Source organism: Bolinopsis microptera, chromosome 8 (assembly GCF_026151205.1).
Source record: "Bolinopsis microptera isolate Bmic1 chromosome 8, MBARI_Bmic_1.0, whole genome shotgun sequence".
Classification (NCBI taxonomy): domain Eukaryota; kingdom Metazoa; phylum Ctenophora; class Tentaculata; order Lobata; family Bolinopsidae; genus Bolinopsis; species Bolinopsis microptera.
The window spans coordinates 17,478,769-17,500,928 of NC_087079.1; the positions used below are offsets into that span (position 1 = coordinate 17,478,769).

Genomic DNA, 22,160 nt, shown 5'->3' on the forward strand with positions numbered 1-22,160 from the left:
ATCACAATACAGTACAGGGAAATGGGTAACACGGCTTGCAGTCGCAGCTGCGGCTCCTCGCTGGCGGTAATATTTCAATGAACAAGAATTAAGAAAAAGATAATTTAAGAAAAAGAGAATTTTATTTGCCACAGAATCACAATGCTGGCAAGCATTACCGTCGCCCTTATATTCACAACACTATTTACCCCCTATACGATTATATCCCCTTTATTGTTTTCCAGGCATTAAGACTCATCGAAAGTAGTTCAGCAGGTACATTTAAGTTCAAAACATTCTAATTCAATGTTGAAGATGACAGGAATAAAAAATAGTTATATGGAGGTTTTTAAGAAATTTGCGCAAAATACGCGCCAGCATGTTATACGAAATTAGGTAAAAAACCCAAAATCGCCATATTCAGGTGCCTTAAAAACCATGTTAAAATTGAGTTAGAGATCTGAAACTTTGCAGGGCGTCTAGACCTTGTCCAAATCGACTGTAAAAAAAATTTCATGTTTCAGGAGTATCGGGAAGTGGGTTTTCTGGAACCCCTGTTTTACAACAGATTGTCGTGAAGATATATCACAATGCTGGCAAGCATAACCGTTGCCCTTATATTCACAACACTATGTACCCCCTATACTATTATATCCCCTTTATTGTTTTCCAGGCATTAAGACTCATCGAAAGTAGTTCAGCAGGTATATTTAAGTTCAAAACATTCTAATTCAATGTTAAAGATGACAGGAATAAGAAATAGTTATGTGGAGGTTTTTAAGAAATTTGCGCAAAATACGCGCCAGCATGTTATACGAAATTAGGTAAAAAACCCAAAATCGCCATATTCAGGTGCCTTAAAAACCATGTTAAAATCGAGTTAGAGATCTGAAACTTTGCAGAGCGTCTAGACCTTGTCCAAATCGACTGTAAAAAAAATTTCATGTTGCAGGAGTATCGGGAAGTGGGTTTTCTGGAACCCCTGTTTTACAACAGATTGTCGTGAAGCTATATATATATATATATATATGTATTTTACCAAAACCCATAATCATGGGTAGAGTGGACCGCTGTCAGTGTCTCTCTTTCCCAAACAAAAGGAAATGATATTAATTTGATTGACCGTTCTCAAATGCAAAATGATACCGAGAATGAAATCGGTCGCTCGCTTTTCCCATTCATTCACGGCTTACGAATTGTATAATTAAGTTTCGATTGCAGATTACATCAATCAGATGCTGTAAAAATCTCTTTGGGTTGCGTTCGGGTCGATACCTAGTATTTCGGGGTAAGGGACAAGGGTGGTAGTTATTACTTATTGAAAAAGCTGAAGTTTATTGAATCTTCATTGCCGAGTACAGCTGCCTTTGGATAGTTCTTCTTAATCTATTACAATTGTAAATGAATGGGAAAAGCGAGCGACCGATTTCATTCTCGGTATCATTTTGCATTTGAGAACGGTCAATCAAATTAATATCATTTCCTTTTGTTTGGGAAAGAGAGACACTGACAGCGGTCCACTCTACCCATGATTATGGGTTTTGGTAAAATATCATCTCTTTTTGATTATAATGTCAGGGTACTTTATAAAGTCGAAATATAAACTGATATCTTCATTAATAAGGAGGAAGTTTCAACGATTTCGAAATTTTTCCTTTAAAAACATTTCCTTGTGTTTAGGTAAGCATATCGGTCGATCACTGACTGAATATGCCACTTAATACTCATTCAAGTTGGCATTAAATTCATAAATAATGACATTAAACTGTCGTGGCAAAGCAGAATTTGTTGGAAATCACGAATGAGCAAAATTCTCACCTTTCGCACGTGCAAACTTTGAGCGGACGTTGCGTGCGCATCCAATATTGAATCGCCGTAAATTTTTGTATTTCAAGAAGAACTGTAATCATAACGGCACTCTAAAGTTGACAGAAAATGACGAAAACAGCAATTTTCAGTGATTTTAGCGATTTTCTATCAATTTGGGCGTGTCCCCACGTGTGCAACTTTTCGATTTTCAACTTTAAAACTAGCCTAATGCACAATTTATACCTATAGGAAGCAGAACTGAGCTCCACAACCCAAGGCATGGCCCAACACCAGAGAATACTAAATCGCAAAATTGACGTTTTTATAAAATAATTTTTCAAAAAAGCACAAACTTCAATGACGAATATCTTTATGAAGGAGCAAGCTAGAAAAACTTTCCGGTAGATTTTCAGAATGCTTGAACAATTATCTAAGATGAAAATTTCCTCAGATTTTGAATAAAATTACTCCTTAATGGTTTAAAATTAATTTTAAAAGTTAATACTTTGTCAAAAATCAAGTTTTAAAAACGGTTAACTTGATGACGTCATCAAGGGGTGTTTATGACGTCAAATAATTTTTTTATACAATGTAAACTAAAGTATAAACAATTATTTGCAAGACCTGTGGTCGGAAATGGCTGTATCTGTTATACTTTTGAATCTATGGACACTTAAATACAGGCTACAATTGACTGGCAAAGCGTCTATCCCTGAATATATATGTATGTATATATATATTTTACCAAAACCCATATTCATGGGTAGAGTGGACCGCTGCCAGTGTCTCTCTTTCCCAAACAAAAGGAAATGATATTAATTTGATTGACCGTTCTCAAATGCAAAATGATACCGAGAATGAAATCGGTCGCTCGCTTTTCCCATTCATTCACGGCTTACGAATTGTAATAATTTTCGATTGATTACATGTCAATCAGATGCTGTAAAAATCTCTTTGGGTTGCGTTCGGGTCAATACCTAGTATTTCGGGGTAAGGGTGGTAGTTATCACTTATTGCATTAGCTGAAGTTTATTGAATCTTTATTGCCGAGTACAGCTGCCTTTGGGTAGATCTTCTTAATCTATTACAATTGTAAATGAATGGGAAAAGCGAGCGACCGATTTCATTCTCGGTATCATTTTGCATTTGAGAACGGTCAATCAAATTAATATCATTTCCTTTTGTTTGGGAAAGAGAGACACTGGCAGCGGTCCACTCTACCCATGAATATGGGTTTTGGTAAAATATCATCTCTTTTTGATTATAATGTCAGGGTACTTTATAAAGTCGAAATATAAACTGATATCTTCATTAATTAATAAGGAGGAAGTTTCAACGATTTCGAAATTTTCCTTTAAAAACATTTCCTTGTGTTTAGGTAAGCTTATCGGTCGATCACTGACTGAATATGCCACCTAATACTCATTCAAGTTGGCATTAAATTCATATATAATGACATTAAACTGTCGTGGCAAAGCAGAATTTGTTGGAAATCACGAATGAGCAAAATTCTCACCTTTCGCACGTGCAAACTTTGAGCGGACGTTGCGTGCGCATCCAATATTGAATCGCCGTAAATTTTTTCATGTAATTGTTTTATATATAGCTTGATAAGCATGCAAAGTTTCAAAGTATTTCAAGAAGAACTGTAATCACAACGGCACTCTAAAGTTGACAGAAAATGACGAAAACAGCAATTTTCAGTGATTTTAGCGATTTTCTATCAATTTGGGCGTGTCCCCACGTGTGCAACTTTTCGATTTTCAACTTTAAAACTAGCCTATAACACAATTTAGACCTTTAGAAAGCAAAATTGAGCTCCACAACCCAAGGGATGGCCCAACACCAGAGAATACTAATTCACAACTTTTGTGTTTTTATAAAATTATTCTTCAAAAAAGCACAAACTTCAATAGCGAATATCTTTATGAAGGAGCAAGGTAGGAAAACTTTCCGGTAGATTTTCAGAATGCTTGAACAATTATCTAAGATGAAAATTTCCTCAGATTTTGAATAAAATTACTCCTTAATGGTTTAAAATTAATTTTAAAAGTTATTACTTTGTCAAAAATCAAGTTTTAAAAACGGTTAACTTGATGACGTCATCAAGGGGTGTTTATGACGTCAAATAATTCTTTTATACAATGTAAACTAAAGTGTAAACAATTATTTGCAAGACCTGTGGTCGGAAATGGCTTTATCTTTTATACTTTTGAATCTATGGACAATTAAATACAGGCTACAATTGACTGGCAAAGCGTCTATCCCTGAATATGTATATATATATATATCACGACAATCTGTCGTAAAACAGGGGTTCTAGAAAACCCATTTCCCGATACTCCTGAAACCTGAAACTTTTTTTGCAGTCGATTTGATCAACGTCTAGACGCCCTGAAAAATTTCAGATCTCTAACTCAATTTTAACATGGTTTTTAAGGCACCTGAATATGGCGATTTTGGGTTTTTTACCGAATTTCGTATAACAGTGCTGGCGAGTATTTTATGCAAATTTCTTAAAAATCTCAACATAACTATTTTTTATTCCTGTCATCTTTGACATCAAATTAGAATGTTTTGAACTAAAAATAATTCTGCTTAACGACTTCCGATGAGTCTTAATGCCTGGAAAACTCCTGCCGGAGGCGGCGGCCTTCGGCCGCCGCCTCCGGCCGGAGTGCACGCTTCGCGTGCACAAAAGAGGCTTGTAACGTGTACCAAAGGGGGTATAATAGTAAAGGGGGTATAATAGTTAAGGGGGTATAATAGTAAATGGGGAACATAGTATACCCACAATAAATGCAACGGTCGTGCTTGCCAGCACTGTGATCACGACAATCTATCGTAAAACAGGGGTTCTAGAAAACCCATTTCCCGATGCTCCTGAAACCTGAAACTTTTTTTGCAGTCGATTTGGTCAACGTCTAGACGCCCTGAAAAATTTCAGATCTCTAACTCAATTTTAACATGGTTTTTAAGGCACCTGAATATGGCGATTTTGGGTTTTTTACCGAATTTCGTATAACAGTGCTGGCGAGTATTTTATGCAAATTTCTTAAAAATCTCAACATAACTATTTTTTATTCCTGTCATCTTTGACATAAAATTAGAATGTTTTGAACTAAAAATAAATCTGCTGAACGACTTCCGATGAGTCTTAATGCCTGAAAAACTCCTGCCGGAAGCGGCGGCCTTCGGCCGCCGCCTCCGGCCGGAGTGCACGCTTCGCGTGCACGAAAGAGGCTTCCGACGAGTACCAAAGGGGTTATAATAGTAAAGGGGGTATAATAGTAAAGGGGGTACAATAGTTAAGGGGGTACATAGTATACCCCCAATAAAGACACCGCTCGTGCTTGCCAGCACTGTGATAGACGCTTTTGCAGTAAATTGTAGCCTACATTTAAGTGTCCGTAGATTCAAAAGTATAAAAGATACAGTCATTTCGAACCACAGGTTTTAAAGATAATTGTTTATACTTTAGTTTACATTATATCGAAAAATAATTTATCGTCATCATCATCACTTGATGACGTCATCAATTTAAGTGTTTTTAAAACTTGATTTTTGACAAAATAACAACTTTTCAAATCGATTTTAAAGCATTAAGGAGTAATTTTATTCAAAATCTGAGGACATTTTCATCTTAGATAATTGTTCAAGCATTCTGAAAATCTACCGGAAAGTTTTCCTACCTTGCTCCTTCATAAAGATATTCGCTATTGAAGTTTGTGCTTTTTTGAAGAATAATTTTATAAAAACACAAAAGTTGTGAATTAGTATTCTCTGGTGTTGGGCCATCCCTTGGGTTGTGGAGCTCAATTTTGCTTTCTAAAGGTCTAAATTGTGTTATAGGCTAGTTTTAAAGTTGAAAATCGAAAAGTTGCACACGTGGGGACACGCCCAAATTCATTTAAAATAGCTAAAATCACTAAAAATTGTTATTTTCACGATTTTTACCAACTTTGGAGTCCCGTTGTGATCCAAGTTCTTTTTGAAATCTTCTGAAACTTTTCATGCTTATCAAACTATATATTAAATAACACTATGCAAAAATTTATGGTGATTCAATATTTTATGCGCACGCAACGTCCGCTCAAAGTTTGCACGTGCGAAAGGTGAGAATTTTGCTCATTCGTGATTTCGAATATATTCTGCTTTCCCACGATATTAAAATGGCATTATATATGAATTTAATGCCAACTTGAATGAGTAAAAAGTGCTATATTCAGTCTGTTATTGACAGATATGCCTACCTAAACACAAGGAAACGTTTTCAAAGGTAAAATTTCGAAATCGTTGAAATTACCTCCTTATTAAGTTTCGACTGTGTAAATTATCCTGACATTATAATCAAAAAGAGATGATATTTGACCAAAACCCATAATCATGGGTAGAGTGAACCGCTGCCAGTGTCTCTCTTTTCCAAACAAAAGAAAATGATATTAATTTGAGGAACCGTCCGCAAATGCAAATTGATACCGAGAATGAAATCGGTCGCTCGCTTTTCCCATTCATTCACGGCTTACGTATTGTAATAAAGCTTATTGAATGGGAAAAGCGAGCGACCGATTTCATTCTCGGTATCAATTTGCATTTGCGGACGGTTCCTCAAATTAATATCATTTTCTTTTGTTTGGAAAAGAGAGACACTGGCAGCGGTTCACTCTACCCATGATTATGGGTTTTGGTCAAATATATATATACTATATATATGTATAGACGCTTTTTGCAGTCAATTGTAGCCTACATTTAAGTGTCCGTAGATTCAAAAGTATAAACGATACAGTCATCTCGAACCACAGGTTTTAAAGATAATTGTTTAAGCTTTAGTTTACATTGTATTGAAAAATAATTTAACGTCATCATCATCACTTGATGACGTCATCAAGTTAAGTGTTTTTAAAACTTGACTTTTGACAAAGTAACAACTTTTTAAATCGATTTTACACTATTAAGGAGTAATTTTATTCAAAATCTGAGGACATTTTCATCTTAGATAATTGTTCAAGCATTCCGAAAATCTACCGGAATAGTTTCCTACCTTGCTCCTTCATAAAGATATTTGCTGTTGAAGTTAGTGCTTTTTTGAAGAATAATTTTATAAAAACACAAAAGTTGTGAATTAGTATTCTCTGGTGTTGGGCCATCCCTTGGGTTGTGGAGCTCAATTTTGCTTCTTAAAGGTGTAAATTGTGTTATAGGCTAGTTTTAAAGTTAAAAATCGAAAAGTTGCACACGTGGGGACACGCCCAAATTCATTTAAAATAGCTAAAATCGCTAAAAATTTTGATTTTCACGATTTTTATCAACTTTGGAGTCCCGTTGTGATCCAAGTTCTTTTTGAAATCTTCTGAAACTTTGCATGCTTATCAAACTATATATTAAATACCACTATGCAAAAATGTACGGTGATTCAATATTGTATGCGCACGCGACGTCCGCTCAAAGTTTGCACGTTCGAAAGGTGAGAAATTTGCTCATTCGTGATTTCGAATATATTCTGCTTTCCACGATATTTAAATGGCATTATATATGAATTTAATGCCAACTTGAATGAGTAAAAAGTGCCATATTCAGTCGGTTATCGACAGAAATACCTAACTAAACACAAGGAAACGTTTTCAAAGGCAGAATTTCGAAATCGTCGAAATTACCTCCTTGTTAATGAAGTTTCGACTAGCTGTGTAAATTATCCTGACATTATATTTTTATAATCAAAAAGAGATGATATTTGACCAAAACCCATAATCATGGGTAGAGTGTACCGCTGCCAGTGTCTCTCTTTTCCAAACAAAAGGAAATGATATTAATTTGAGGAACAGTCCGCTAATGCAAATTGATACCGAGAATGAAATCGGTCGCTCGCTTTTTCCATTCGATCACGGCTTACGAATTGTAATAATGCTTATTGATTTGAAAAAGCGAGCGACCGATTTCATTCTCGGTATCAATTTGCATTAGCGGACTGTTCCTCAAATTAATATCATTTCCTTTTGTTTGGAAAAGAGAGACACTGGCAGCGGTACACTCTACCCATGATTATGGGTTTTGGTCAAATAATCAATACATATAATATACTTCAAAAAAAAACTTCAAAATATATTGTTAGTTCATCTATCGTTCATAAGATGGGGTACTCTCAATAATCAAGTACATGAGTACCCGACCCGCCGCGCCACGCAAGCACCACACTGCAATTGAAATTGGAGATTAATTAGAAAATTTTTTTGATTAGAAAATTTTTTTAAATCCAAGCAACTTTATTTTTATCGTGCACCCCCTATAAGAAGAAACCTAGCCAGAGTGGAAGTCGGCGCCCTCATTCAATTTTTGGAGAAAATCGCTCGCGCTCGCCAAAATTTGTTGGACCAGGACGATGTCCTAGCCTGGCAGCTCATTGCGCGTCGCAACGAGCTTCGTTGTTCGTCGACGTGCGACGAGCAACGAGACAAATTGCGTGGCGCGTCGGGTGGCACATCTTAACGGGCGATACGCGTATAAATTTCGATCGCTGACGTACAGCGAACATCACAGCTAAGAGTGGCGTCAGCTAGTAGGATTTCATCCTACAATGCAAGGCACATCGCGTTCATTTAGCTAACCAGGTGCTTTCGCGCCGCTGCGGGCGCGCTTGTTCCACAAGTCATTTCCGGCGGTCGCACGCTACTGCAAGCGAGAGGGCTATACTTAGAGCAACACATCGCGCCACAAGCCAAATATTTATCAACATCTTGACTAGCTACGCGGTCCTTTTCCGCATGCGCTCGCGCTGTGCTCAAAAATTGACGTCGTCAATCAATCAACATCAAGATTTTAGTTTTACATTTGACCTTTATGTCTCTAGTTACACCCTTGCACAAAAAGGGGAGTGTATACGATCCGAACAACTACCGGGCGATAGCCGTGGCGAGCAATGTTGGGAAGCTGTTTTCAACTATCTTATTACAGCGCCTACTCACATTCCGGTCACTGAACTGTCCAGACACCATAAACCAGCTAGGGTTCTGTAAAAAAGCACAGACGAGTGACCACATACTAACACTCTCAACTTGCATCCAAAAGTATGTAACGCAACGGAAAAAGAGGCTATATGGATGCTTCGTCGACTACGCGAAGGCGTTCGACTCTGTGTGCCGAGATGCCATGCTCTATAAACTCTGGGAGCTAGGAGTAAGAGGTCGATACTTTCAATGTATCGAGCAGATGTATTCACATTCCTCAGCAAAAATCAAACTGTTGAACAGATTGTCAGAGACAATCGACATTCACTGTGGGACTGAGCAAGGTCACCCGATGTCTCCTGAGCTGTTCAAGTGTTTCATCCACCAACTCTCCCTAGATCTGGATAACGCTGAGGAAGTCAACGTCCCTGAACTGAATAATGTTAATATCACTCATCTCCTCTGGGCTGATGATCTTATACTTCTTGCCCTTGATCATACTGGACTACAGAAACTTCTAAACGTTTTACACAGTTACTGTATCGAATGGGGACTAACCGTTAACATCGAAAAAACGGCAGTGATGGTGTTCAACCGTTCCGGGAGGCTCCTTAAAGAGAGTCTGACATTCCAACTCGGCGAAACCAACATCACATCAGTTCGAGAATATTGCTACCTCGGGATAACCTTTACCCTCAACGGTTCTTCAGCAGTAGCACAGAACAAACTGAAGCAAAAAGGTCTCAGAAGCTACTTCGCGCTAAAAAGCAGTATTGACTTAAGACACTTCAGGCGAACAATCGTATTCAAGCTATTCGACGCGCTTGTGGTACCGATTGTGACATACGGATGTCAGGTGTGGCTCCCAGAGACTCTCTTTGTCAGAAACTATCAAGATAATATCAACACCAAATCTCTCCTGAAGGAGACTGCAAGAGATCCTCTCGAAAAGCTTCATCTCTCATTCCTCAAGTGGACCTTAGGAGTGGGCAGAAAAACCTCAAATGCGAGTGTATGGGGTGATACAGGCCGCTGCCCCCTAGTGATAAAGGCATCAAAGCAAGTATTTGGGTATTTCAACCGACTTGAGCAAATGGACAGAGCTGGTTGCACAAGTCTAGCCAGACAGGCGTTCATAGAACAACGCACACTCAATCTGCCATGGTACAAAGGTATAGAAGATCTCCGACAAAGCCTTCAGTCAGTATCATCTCGCAGGTTGACCTACCCCAACCAATTCAAAACAGCACTACGTAGTACTTTTATTAACTGTTGGAACGAGGAGCGGCAAAACAACCGGAAGCTCAGTTTCTACAACACTATCAAAAGTGAATTTACAGCTGAAGCGTACCTGAACCTGCAGCTCAGTGGAGAAGAGGTGAAGCGGCTGGCGCAGTTCAGAATGAGTGCTCATAAGTTCAACATCGAGACCGGTAGATACGCCATCAACCGTGAAAATCCGCTCAGTCGCATTTGTAAGCACTGTTCTTCATCAGACCTTGAAGCTGTCGGTATACTGGCCGAACTACCAATGTTTGAGCCGATCATTGAAGATGAGAAACACGTTCTCGCGGATTGTTCGCTTTACGACGACCTGAGGCGAAACATAGGTCAGCAGGCGAGAACCATGATCACCTCTGGAGCGGAGACCTTTGCCGACCTCTTCAAGGATATCCTATTGATCAGAGAAACTGCCAGATTCTTGAGTAAAGTGAACAAGCGGAGGTTCCCCCCGAGTGACAGAAAAGAAAAGGAAGGACCTACAACATGACTCACGGACTCAACATGCGAAACGTGGATCCGACAGTGTGTTATTTTCGTGTGCGTTTCACACTTTTGATTTAGTGTGGAAGTTATGTGTGGATTTAGGCATGGACACAAAGGACTGGTTGTTCGCGTCATGAACATTCCTTTTTAGAATAGCTCGGTTTTTAAACTCTTTAGACTATAACCGTCAACCGTGCATTTTTCAGGACAGGTTTCGGTTTTTTCGTTTTTGACTTTCATTTTATCTTTATTTTTTTTTAATTTAGATCCGACACAATGTTTATTGTAATGATCATTTTATTTTGAAATCCTTTGAAATCCTTTGAAATCCCTGTCAAAAAATCTTTGAATTTTCAATCGGTGGTCGATGTTACCTGAGGACCTCAGGCTTCGTCCTTACTTCGTCACAGGACGATCGGAGCTCGAAGAGCGTAGAGAGTGCTGGCTGGCGTCGTCCTGTGATGGTCGACGTATTTTTGCTTGCTGGGATCCGGCCGAATGACGCCACATGCAACGTGTAGGGTAAAACTAAAAACGCTTCCCTATATGAGATAATATGACAAAAATTGTTTTGGTCACGTGACCAGTCAATGACATTGATATTTCGCTGCGGACGGTTTGGTGGAGGGTTAGGGTCAACGTTTATACATTATAGGGTCAAAGTTAGGACTAGAGTTGTACACTATTGACATTGTGAGGGTAATGGTTAAGGTTTATCACTAGCGACCTTTTCATCTGACCACAATATTGCAATTGCAAAATGCTATGTTGAATGTCACGTGACAAATTTAGCCGAGGGTCGGAAGTCGGAGGTCGGAAGTCAGTGGACTCTGTTGGAGTCCGGCGGACTCCGAGCGGAGTCCGCCGAGCTGGCGGAGTCCGCCAAGCTCCGCCGGACTCCGCCGGATTCAAGTCTGGCGGAGAGGTCCGGCGGAGTCCGCCAAGCACTCCGCCGGAGTCCGCGGCGGACCGGAGTCCGCCTAGTGGCTTAGTCCGCGGCGGACACTCCGCCGAGCCGCCGCGGAGCCGCTCGGAGTCCGCGGCGGACTTTAAAGTCCGCTCGGAGTCCGCTCGGCTCCGCTCGGAGTCCGCCAAAATGTACTCGAGTCCAGTGTAAATACATTTTGGCGGAGCACCGCCGGAGTCCGCTCGGAGTCCGGCGGCTCCGCCGCGGACTCTACTCCGCGACGGATAGTGCCTTTTATTGGACTGTATCGTTATGACGTGTCAACTGTCAACCGGCAAGTTCCCATGCAACAACAATCAGCATCGTGATTGAAGGCAGGGTCATTTTGTAATTGCTTGGTTTGTTACCTTACAGTTGTTATAACCCCAATTTAACGTTATATTATAACTTAGGTCTGGTGGCAGTTATACTTTTCTGTAACGGTCGGCATTTTGTTCAATTTTAATTAGGGTTTAACTGTATTCGGTTAAGAAAATTAGCTAATAGCTACCATTAAACTAACAATGATTAGTCCTCTTCTTGTTAATTTAAACAGACAAGTAATAATTAAACAATAGGGTTTAAGTTAAAATAACAAACGTATTTATAAATGATCAGTATTCACTATTCAGTAATCTTAAACCAGGATCATGTTTTTGCAACTCCTAACAGCCCTGCTAGCCCTACATTGCACCATCCCCACTATATTGGCATCAGAGAGATCCTTAACAAAGGCACTACAGTTCGGTACCACTCTTGGTGACTACGTAGAGTTTTCACCTGATATGAGCCAGGTCAAAGACTCCCTAACGGTGTGTTCATGGGTAAAGAAGCAGCTGACTGGCCCCTACAGATCCTGGTTTCACTACAAAACGTCCTCACACAGGGTAGAGATCCTAATATCAGATGCTGGTTACTACAACTACATTCAAAACATCAACAACGACCTGAGAAATGCTGTTACAGTACCCCTCAACACGTGGACTCATCAAACTATTAAAGATCGATTTTGAGGGATAAGGAAGTGTTTATAGGTTCTGAAACGTAGCTAAATCGATTTTTCGTGCAATTTTAGGTTAGAAACGGTCCTCAAAATAAGTTAATAAGAAGGTCGATTTCTCGGTTATTTTTGAGCTTTCGTTCAGAAAATATTTCGGGGCCCTCAAAGGGGGGTAACAAGAAGTGTATCACCTCATCAGCCTGCTTAACATGTGCTCGACCTAAAATGTAAACAAACAATGATCACCTCCTCAGCCTGCTTAACATGTGCTCACTATTAATGTAAACAAACAATGATCACCTCCCCGCCAGTATCCACATCTATACAACACGAGGTCTTGTTAATTAAATTATCGGTATTTCTATGGCTATTGTTGTTGTCTTAATGATGATGTATGCAAAAAGGGGAAAATTGTACGATTCAACTGATAAATATAGAATTTGATTTGCTTTGCCTAGTCATTCAAAGGAAATAATAATACAAATGTATCAGAAAATTTTTATAAAATCAATATATTTACATAAGTATTTACAAATAAACATCATTTTTGAGAGTTCAATAAGTTACTTGAACATTCTGCACAGCTGCAATTTTGACCATCATGAAAACAATATCATCTTCACGCAAAAAAGGTGAAAACGTTTCTTTTCTTCGTTAGTATGTTAAAACAACCCAAGATAATCGATATCCAAACGACAGGTTTTAACACGTCCATCATATGACGACTGACGTACCCAAAGCATGAAGATTGATGTGTGAATGATACCAACTAGTATATATATGTGTACATGTAAACTAGACCTGCAACTAGTGGGAAAGAGCTGAAACTCCTCACTTCAAAGATGTAGAGAGCGATATATAACCATACATCTGTGAAACGTCTGTCAACAAACTCTACAATGATTACAAAAGGTAGTCCGTATAGTAGAAGAAGTGATGACCGTGAAAATGCCAGTTTCTGAATTCTTCAATATGTTCAATAGGAAAGTTTATTCCTATACCCGCTCTTGAATTCAAACATAAGAAATCTAAATAAATATTGATATCAGAGTTCATCTCGAAGCCTCAATTATGAACCATAATATTTATTTAGGGCATGTTTAGACATTCTTGATTAAAGAATCTCTTAAATCTCTTAAATCTGTTAAACAGATTAGATTATAATCTCTTAAACAGATAAGATTAGTGCCATTAGCCAATAAATATTGCTTGTGTCCCTTACCCAAATTAAAAGCTTTTTACCGGTTTAAAGAGAAGTCAAAAAAGCAGACTCTTAATAACGTTGAAAAATAATTCTGCACCACTCTATCACATAATCAGTCAATAAATGGGACTTCTTTCATCATAATCAATCATCAACCTGCAACTGTCGCTCAGTTCACAAAGTTTCCGTAGAATTTGGCGGCCATGTTTCGTTTAGGCAGGAATGTGAGGGAGGTTGAGGAGGAGGTTGAGGAGGAAAGGGAGTGTTCACTTCCACCACCACCACCACCACCTTTAGCGAACTTCTGTACTCTGGGAGTGGGATATTAGAGTTGGAGATAACCAAACCAACAATTAAGGAGGGGGGTGGGTTGTTTGGTTGTTGATTACTTAATCAAAATTGTCTTTTTTACCCTTCAGAATAATAACAATTTGACAATATTTTAATTCAAATTTCACTCAATTTCACCCTGATAGTGATAAAATTTAGAAAAAATCACTTAGGCTGATACTATGAATATATTAATTAGAAAGAGGGTAAATACTGAAACTGTCTCCAAATTTTGAAACTCAATGATCATTCTGACGAAGTGAAATCTATCATACTTGGGTTCAGAAGGGGCGTGAAACAGAAGATCCTTGCTGGACTCTATCGCAACCATGATATCTGCAGGACTGTTTTTGGTCTCCCACTCCTGATCTAATCCCTTCTGTTTGCACTTCGGACATTTCTTCTGTCCTGAAACTGAGTCTAGCACATCAGATTTAAGCAATTATTTAACATGAACTGTGTAGTCACTAAGCGATTAGTGATAAAGAATGATGAGAGTTGTTTATGTTTTATAATTTCGTGCTTAAATTCCTCTGATGCGCGGCTTACGCGCGAACATACTAACTGCAGAAATGAAACTTTATCTTTAATAAAAAGCTTCGCGTCAGAAAATTTCAGTAGACCGTTTAGACTTTCATAACATAGTGAATTGCCCCATTTGATGACACTTCCAAGTTCCATTCTCCGATTTAGGGGCTAAGACTCTTTATTACACGACTGCTAATAGCTATAGTGTCTTAGCAACAGTATAAGGCTACCATAGGTTTCTATCACAGCACCATGCGAGGTGAGCACTTTCAGTACATGCCAAATCGACCATCTTAGAGGGGCAAAACCACGTGCTGAAGTTTTTCAGATCGGTAAGGGTACTTCATGACGGTATATCAAGTTGGCGTTTAATGTTTTCCATCTTAACTAAAGTAATTTTATTATCTTAAAGTAAGATAATTTCCAAAAAACCGCCAATTCTAAATCTATAACCTAGTGATGTATGATCATCACTGTTTGATCATACATTCCATGATGGAAAATTGCGCGAATAATGTGCTGCAAAGCTGCAGCTTGAAGATAGATATTTGATATTTAGCACGAGTTTTGTTAAATTATATGTGTCGCGTAAGACAGGTTTTACGTGACGGAGGGCCCGTTGGGTCCGAGTGCTATACGAAATTCCGCCCGCGAGGCGAGTATGATATGTATTATATCCTGTAAAGCGGGCGCTTTACAGTTTCCAACAATCATAGCAAATAGAAGTAAAAGATTTCGAACTCAAGTTGCAAATTTACGAGAAAATCATGCTTTTGCCTTTGGTTTAAGATGCAGAACAGGGCAAAATTACTGATTGTCGAACACAATAGAAGAATAGAGAACCCACGAAAAACCGGCCGTTATCAAAAATTTTGTCAGCTTATTGCTTCATGTAAACGATCATAATGCAGGCACTCGCCATGAGTGTGAGTTCGTCAACTGTAAGCATCTATGACTAAAGTTACCAGGAGAGTTTGAGACGGAGAAAAGGAGAAGACGTACTATAATGGTATTACACATCAACCGAATCGATGAACAGTCAACGGGATGTTAATCACTTAATCGTTAACATAGATTAAAAACTGTGTATCTCCATTCTCCATCAATCCATACTACGAGTAACAAAGAATTCCTGTTACCATGACAACACGTCATGTCAGATGTACTTAATCAGTTTTTTTAATTTAAAAAAAAACTAAAAAAAACTTTAAAAAAACTTAATCAGTGCACAGTGTGTAGGGCCGATCAAACAATTGGGTGCTCGCCATGAATTTATCAACTGTATAACTATAAACTGACTGTAATACCATCAGTTACCAAGAGAGCTCGAGATCACGAAGTACTTACTTACGTAGTTTCAAAACAAAAAACATAACAGGGCAAAATTTCTTTCGGGAACACAATAGAATTACTAGTAAAATTGCGGCCGAAAATTTCAAGATTTATTAACTGAAATAGTGAGCAATTGCAAAAATGAAAAGAAACAGTGGAGCGTGTATAAACAATAACATCAACTTAGACTTAAAGTCGCCACGAATTTGTGAGCCAATCATATTGCGCTGCGTGGAATAGGTGCTGAGGATAAGTGATCTATAGTGCATTCCTTGAATATCGTTGACCGAGAAGCAGCTGAAGCACTTCTCTTAAGACTGATTGTGATCGATCCCAGACAAGATGTCTGGGATCAGGAGGCTGCTGAACTGACAGTGAGATGTCACGTGATCCAGTCCACTTCTTCATCCGGAGTTGTTGAAGCCAAAGTTAAGTCAAAGTATCTCACAAATTACCGTTTACAGGAGAAATGCATTTAAAATCAGAGGTTTAAAAGTATTTTTTAAAGAATTTATTTAAAACTGTCATTACTTTGATGCTTTGCGTCTCCGTTAGTGCGATTATAATTGAGATTGAATCAGCTGTCTGATTTGAAATTGAATTGCATCAGTCTGTCAACTCTGTCTGAAGGTTCTAAATAAAATCTCATTATAGAACTTGATTCTTTTTCGCGTTAGTTTATGACATCTTACCAAACTTTTCAGAATGTCCTGCCTCATTTCTTCGTGGCCTAAATTGTCTGCCCTGACACAACCAATCCACATTTTTATTGAGCCAAAACTCGCGGTAATGCAACAAGCAAAATTATCAAAATTAGCGGCGGAAAACTCGAAGATCGCGGAACATTCGCGGCAGAAAATATAAAATTGGTGGTAAAAGAATGAAATAATTGCTATGATAGATGCCAAAATGTATTATTCATTAACGTTAGCATTTGGTCGGCACATGGTGATCTAACGACCAACATAAGCTGTAACATTACCCTGCCTTCAGATAGAGGGGAGCGCCTTTTCCCCAATTTTAGTTATGCCAATACTACTCATTCTCGAGAAAGTCAAGTTATGATAACGTGGTAAAAATACTGCTGAATATAGCTGAACAGCCAACCAAATAATTGGGATTAGAAACTGAGAATGGCAAAGTAATCAGATTTGTATCGTCGCAGATAGGGGTCGTTCACATATTATTACGTAATCAGCTGAGGGGGGGGGGGGGGGGGGGCCGGGGGTTCCGAATGATTACGCTAGTGTAATTTTGACACAATAGCTATGTGTAAAACCGATTACGGAGGGGGGGGGGGGGGGGGGGGTAAAACTGTTCCAAAAAATTATTACATAATATGTGAACGACCCCATAACGTGAAAAAAAGTGATTCCGCACATGAAGAGATTTATCCCCCCCCCCCTATTTGAGATACATTGTTCAAGATAAAGGGTAGCATAATTTTATGATTCCCACTTCCCTGTTATTGATTGGTTAATGCTCACCAGCTTTTCCCATAGCGAATGGCGATCCAACTTTTCGTGCTACGTCCATAGGCGTTTCTCCCTGAAAATATTCTCTAAGTAAGTTGTTACAAACTTCCCGCCTAATATTATACAATATTCAGACTTTGCAGCGATTTTAACTAAAGTTTAACCCGTACAATGCAGGAAACGTCGGCTAAAAGACGTGATCACGATATTGTAATTACGAAAACGAGAAAAGTTTTAAGATCAACCACATCATTTAATTTTTGCAAAATATTGTATAAAAAATTCATAGCTTTACATAAATTTAGAATAGTGACACAGGGTCTGAAGAATACGCACAGATATTTTATCAGGTAAATGGCAGTAAAATTGCGCGGTGGTGTTTAGCATTGTAAAAAATCTCTAAGGTAGTCATATTCGGTTCTGCGATAAACGTTTTGTTGCTCTTCGCTATCAACTTGTGATGTAACAAATTATTTATTTTTCTAATAGAACAAAATTCGTTCCAGTTCTGGTCATTCGGCTCAAGTGTTTGGCAAGTTATGGCAAATATCCTCTATAAACCACTTAACTTTATTGGCTCGATAATGTGGTTTTTAGTTCAACAATAGTCTTATATCATACTCCGCGAATCTAATTTCCCGTCAGTCTAGACGACTGAAATATTAATGAGAACTCTTTGACTTAAGGGAGGGTTCAGCATGTGAAACTCATTTTAATATAAAAGTTGACGGCAAATCAACTTCTTAAGAAGTTCCTGACGACCAGTCAAATATTCCCAAAAGCTAGCGTCGGTGCTCTTCTAGTTGCAACAGCTGGTCTCTTGAGTTCTTACACAATTTTCTATTCAAATTGGATAAAAATAGCTCATGAGCAGAACGATATGCCCATATATGGTCTTATGTATAGAATTCGGTGATTGATAATAATTATTGACAAATGTAAATTTGTCAGTTATCAAAATAAATGTGTTACAAGGAACTTGGACCTTTATTTATTTCCACGTGCTGTACAAGGGTTGAAACGGTCTGAATCGACTATTCATGACTGCAGTCACTATTATACGACAAGTTCTATCCAGTCAAAACAATATTAAATCAGAATTTGCTCGCACTGAAGTCAACTCTGTAGTCAATTGCCTTACTCTGTAGTCAATGTACTGCTCTGTAGTCAATGTACTGCTCTGTAGTCAATGTACTGCTCTGTAGTCAATTGCCTTGCTCTGTAGTCAATGTACTGCTCTGTAGTCAATGTACTGCTCTGTAGTCAATGTACTGCTCTGTAGTCAATGTACTGCTCTGTAGTCAATGCACTGCTCTGTAGTCAATGTACTGCTCTGTAGTCAATGTACTGCTCTGTAGTCAATGTACTGCTCTGTAGTCAATGTACTGCTCTGTAGTCAATGTACTGCTCTGTAGTCAATGATTTGTTAACGAACCTTGTTGTTGGTAGCTTCCTGAGAGGCTCCGTGATAAAGAAGACAGCTGAACGCAAGGATCTGTGATTTGGAGGCTGCTGCGTGTAACGGTGTGTTCTGACAACCTGTCACGTGAGCTAAATTAGTTATCTCACTCCGCAAACAATACTCCGTGTTATCTCACACTTTAGTTTATATTCTTAACTAAATAACGTTTTATAACAATTTTTTTTAGAGTACATTTAAAATTAACCAATGGACAATCTAAAAAGCTAAAAGTAGCTGAAATTGTACCAAGAAATTTAAACATACTGTCAGTGGAGTTGGGATCGAGACCTTGTTCTAACATCCAGTGCAAACAGTTGATACTTCCGTTCTGTGCTGCCTGCAGGAAATTGAGCTGTGTTAGAAACGTTGATACTTCCGTTCTGTGCTGCCTGCAGGAAATTGAGCTGTGTTAGAAACGTTGATACTTCCGTTCTGTGCTGCCTGCAGGAAATTGAGCTGTGTTAGAAACGTTGATACTTCCGTTCTGTGCTGCCTGCAGGAAATTGAGCAGTGTTAGAAACGTTGATACTTCCATTCTGTGCTGCCTGCAGGAAATTGAGCTGTGTTAGAAACGTTGATACTTCCGTTCTGTGCTGCCTGCAGGAAATTGAGCTGTGTTAGAAACGTTGATACTTCCGTTCTGTGCTGCCTGCAGGAAATTGAGCTGTGTTAGAAACGTTGATACTTCCGTTCTGTGCTGCCTGCAGGAAATTGAGCTGTGTTAGAAACGTTGATACTTCCGTTCTGTGCTGCCTGCAGGAAATTGAGCTGTGTTAGAAACGTTGATACTTCCGTTCTGTGCTGCCTGCAGGAAATTGAGCTGTGTTAGAAACGTTGATACTTCCGTTCTGTGCTGCCTGCAGGAAATTGAGCTGTGTTAGAAACGTTGATACTTCCGTTCTGTGCTGCCTGCAGGAAATTGAGCTGTGTTAGAAACAGTTGATACTTCCATTCTGTGCTGCCTGCAGGAAATTGAGCTGTGTTAGAAACGTTGATACTTCCGTTCTGTGCTGCCTGCAGGAAATTGAGCTGTGTTAGAAACGTTGATACTTCCGTTCTGTGCTGCCTGCAGGAAATTGAGCTGTGTTAGAAACGTTGATACTTCCGTTCTGTGCTGCCTGCAGGAAATTGAGCAGTGTTAGAAACGTTGATACTTCCATTCTGTGCTGCCTGCAGGAAATTGAGCTGTGTTAGAAACGTTGATACTTCCATTCTGTGCTGCCTGCAGGAAATTGAGCTGTGTTAGAAACGTTGATACTTCCGTTCTGTGCTGCTTGTGGAATGTGGCTGTGCTCGCTTTAACCTCGTACAGCTCAAACCACAGTGCATAATACACTATAATTATAATCATATCGAGATACTGTTGTATTTGAAAGTCGTGCAGGAGTTCAACCGCTTAAGTGGTGTGTTGGCGATAGTTCCATAGCTGTCCTCACTGTTCTGAATATTTAGATAAAAAGTACATTCAAGTTGGGACTGGTTAGTGTTTACAATTCAGGATCTGTTCTTTCCTACGTTTTGCTCAACCCCCTACCCCAGCCTATCAATTATTTCATTACAGAGTGAAATTTGCGATACCTTGTCGGCCGGCTGTTAACCACCTGTTGACTACTGACTTGCTGACTAGGTGCTATAATTCGTCACAGGTTTAAAATCGTTTTCCTCCATGACTTCTGAGTCAGAGAATTTTCTGTTACCTGTCAGAACTCGGACTAAATTTTGTGATCGGCCTTTCTGCCAAGTATTCTGAGGAAAACACACGTTATGATAGAGAAATGCGAACTTCCTTGCTGCCAGAATCCAGATGTTGAAAGATTTTAGTCTCTGGTGTATTTAAGGAACAATTTGATTTGAAAAGTCTCTCCTGACAAGTCAGAAGTATAATTATATGTAGAAGGGCCGCAGACTCCGAGCGTCTAGGTCTGCGTAATTTTACTAGTTGAGTAGGTAAATATGTTCTTTGAGTTTGAGTTATTTAATATTAAGGCACAATAATTGTGACAAGGATTCCTACAAATTTATTTCCGTATTTTCATTGATCCACTATTCAGTCTTCACAAGTGTTAATGATTGATGATGCTGGAGGCATGAGCACTTTTAATCTCCTCTTATGAAAGTCAAATATAGAGTTTGTTTTTTTCTCCATGTTGTCCGGAAAATAAAACCTACTTCCGTTGATCACTTCAATATTAGGCCGTTAATTAGCTTATACACGCTAATCTAACTGCATATAATGCGATTACTGGTGTAATCGTGTAATACATTCAGTTAGATTCGCGTACAACTCCACGGTTCAGGGTTCTGGTGTTATAATAAGTGCGATTAGTTTAAAATCGCACCAAATATAGAAAGAGCCAAATCGAAAGCAAATAACTATAGCTTAGGTAAGTTACAACTTAATTTCGACAGTAAATTGTCTGTCCTCATAACACTCGGGAAATTATCGGTTACCAGTGTCCACGATTTTTCGGGGAAATAATTCCCCACTTTCACCCAAAACCGGCAGATTTATATTGCTTCTCCTTTGCTTATCATGAATACCATGTTCTGCCTGCATTACAGATCATGCTCAACATGAGTTACTAAGATACTAATTAGTTATTATATATCTGTCGTTAATGGCGATTCATTAAGCCGTCAGCTAAGTAATTAAACTTAGGCTAGACAGAAGTTATGCGACATAACGGAGGACTGTAAAATACCCACCATTAGGCAGCTAAGTATCACCTGGACAATAACACACCTGTCACTGTAACGGTAATAAATGTCAGCTGATCAGACGCCTAGCACTTAATACTCAAATACTCCGCAAGCAATCCTCCGTGTGATATTTTATCAGGGAATCACATGGCACTACCCTCGTGTAGATTATTGGACGGGAATATTGTATTTATGGCGTTTGCAGTTAGTTTACTTTAGTTTCCTATGGTTTCCCGCATTTGTTCTTGTATAAGTTATGCAGACATTTAAAAAATTCTCCATTGGTCTAGTATACTATACCACCTACCGGTCCTCACCATCTCCAAGTATTTTGAATACACTAATATATGAGAGTAAAAGGAGGGCTAAATACCGCTACTAGTGAATTAATATACTTACTCGTAAGTCTATTCTATGCGAAACAACATATACTCGCTCAATTCGTATGTTGTTTCAGCTGCACTTTTGTATACAACTTTAACAGAGTTGAGGGCAATTCATAAACTCAAACTGTAAACGACTATCCTTTGTACCAGAGGTAACATATAAGTGCGGTGGGTGCGGAGTCACACTATTGATCTAATACCGCACTTTTCCGCACCATCGCTATTCGATTTATCAGATTTGTGCACTTGGTACTAATGTGTACAATAAGAACAGATCGGAATGCCCATAACTATGATTAGG

The 22,160-nt window shown here is 38.8% G+C and overlaps 1 protein-coding gene across 3 annotated transcripts in view; it reads right to left on the reverse strand.

The window, feature by feature from the left end:
- Positions 1–12,928: 12,928 nt before the first annotated feature.
- The window catches only part of LOC134819698 (poly [ADP-ribose] polymerase tankyrase-2-like), a 72,593-nt gene continuing 63,361 nt past the window's right edge, over positions 12,929–22,160 (reverse strand). Inside the window, exons 8-12 of one of the 3 annotated variants that reach the window (XM_063829785.1) lie at positions 19,038–19,110; positions 18,747–18,850; positions 17,324–17,384; positions 14,252–14,384; positions 12,929–13,957 (exon numbers count right to left, since the gene is read on the reverse strand). In XM_063829785.1, coding sequence (XP_063685855.1) covers positions 13,816–13,957; positions 14,252–14,384; positions 17,324–17,384; positions 18,747–18,850; positions 19,038–19,110 — 513 coding nt within the window. In that variant the 3' untranslated portion in view covers positions 12,929–13,815. Of the gene's footprint in view, positions 13,958–14,251; positions 14,391–17,323; positions 17,385–18,746; positions 18,851–19,037; positions 19,111–22,160 lie in introns of all 3 variants that reach the window. The other 2 variants (XM_063829783.1, XM_063829784.1) reach the window with 2 other exon arrangements.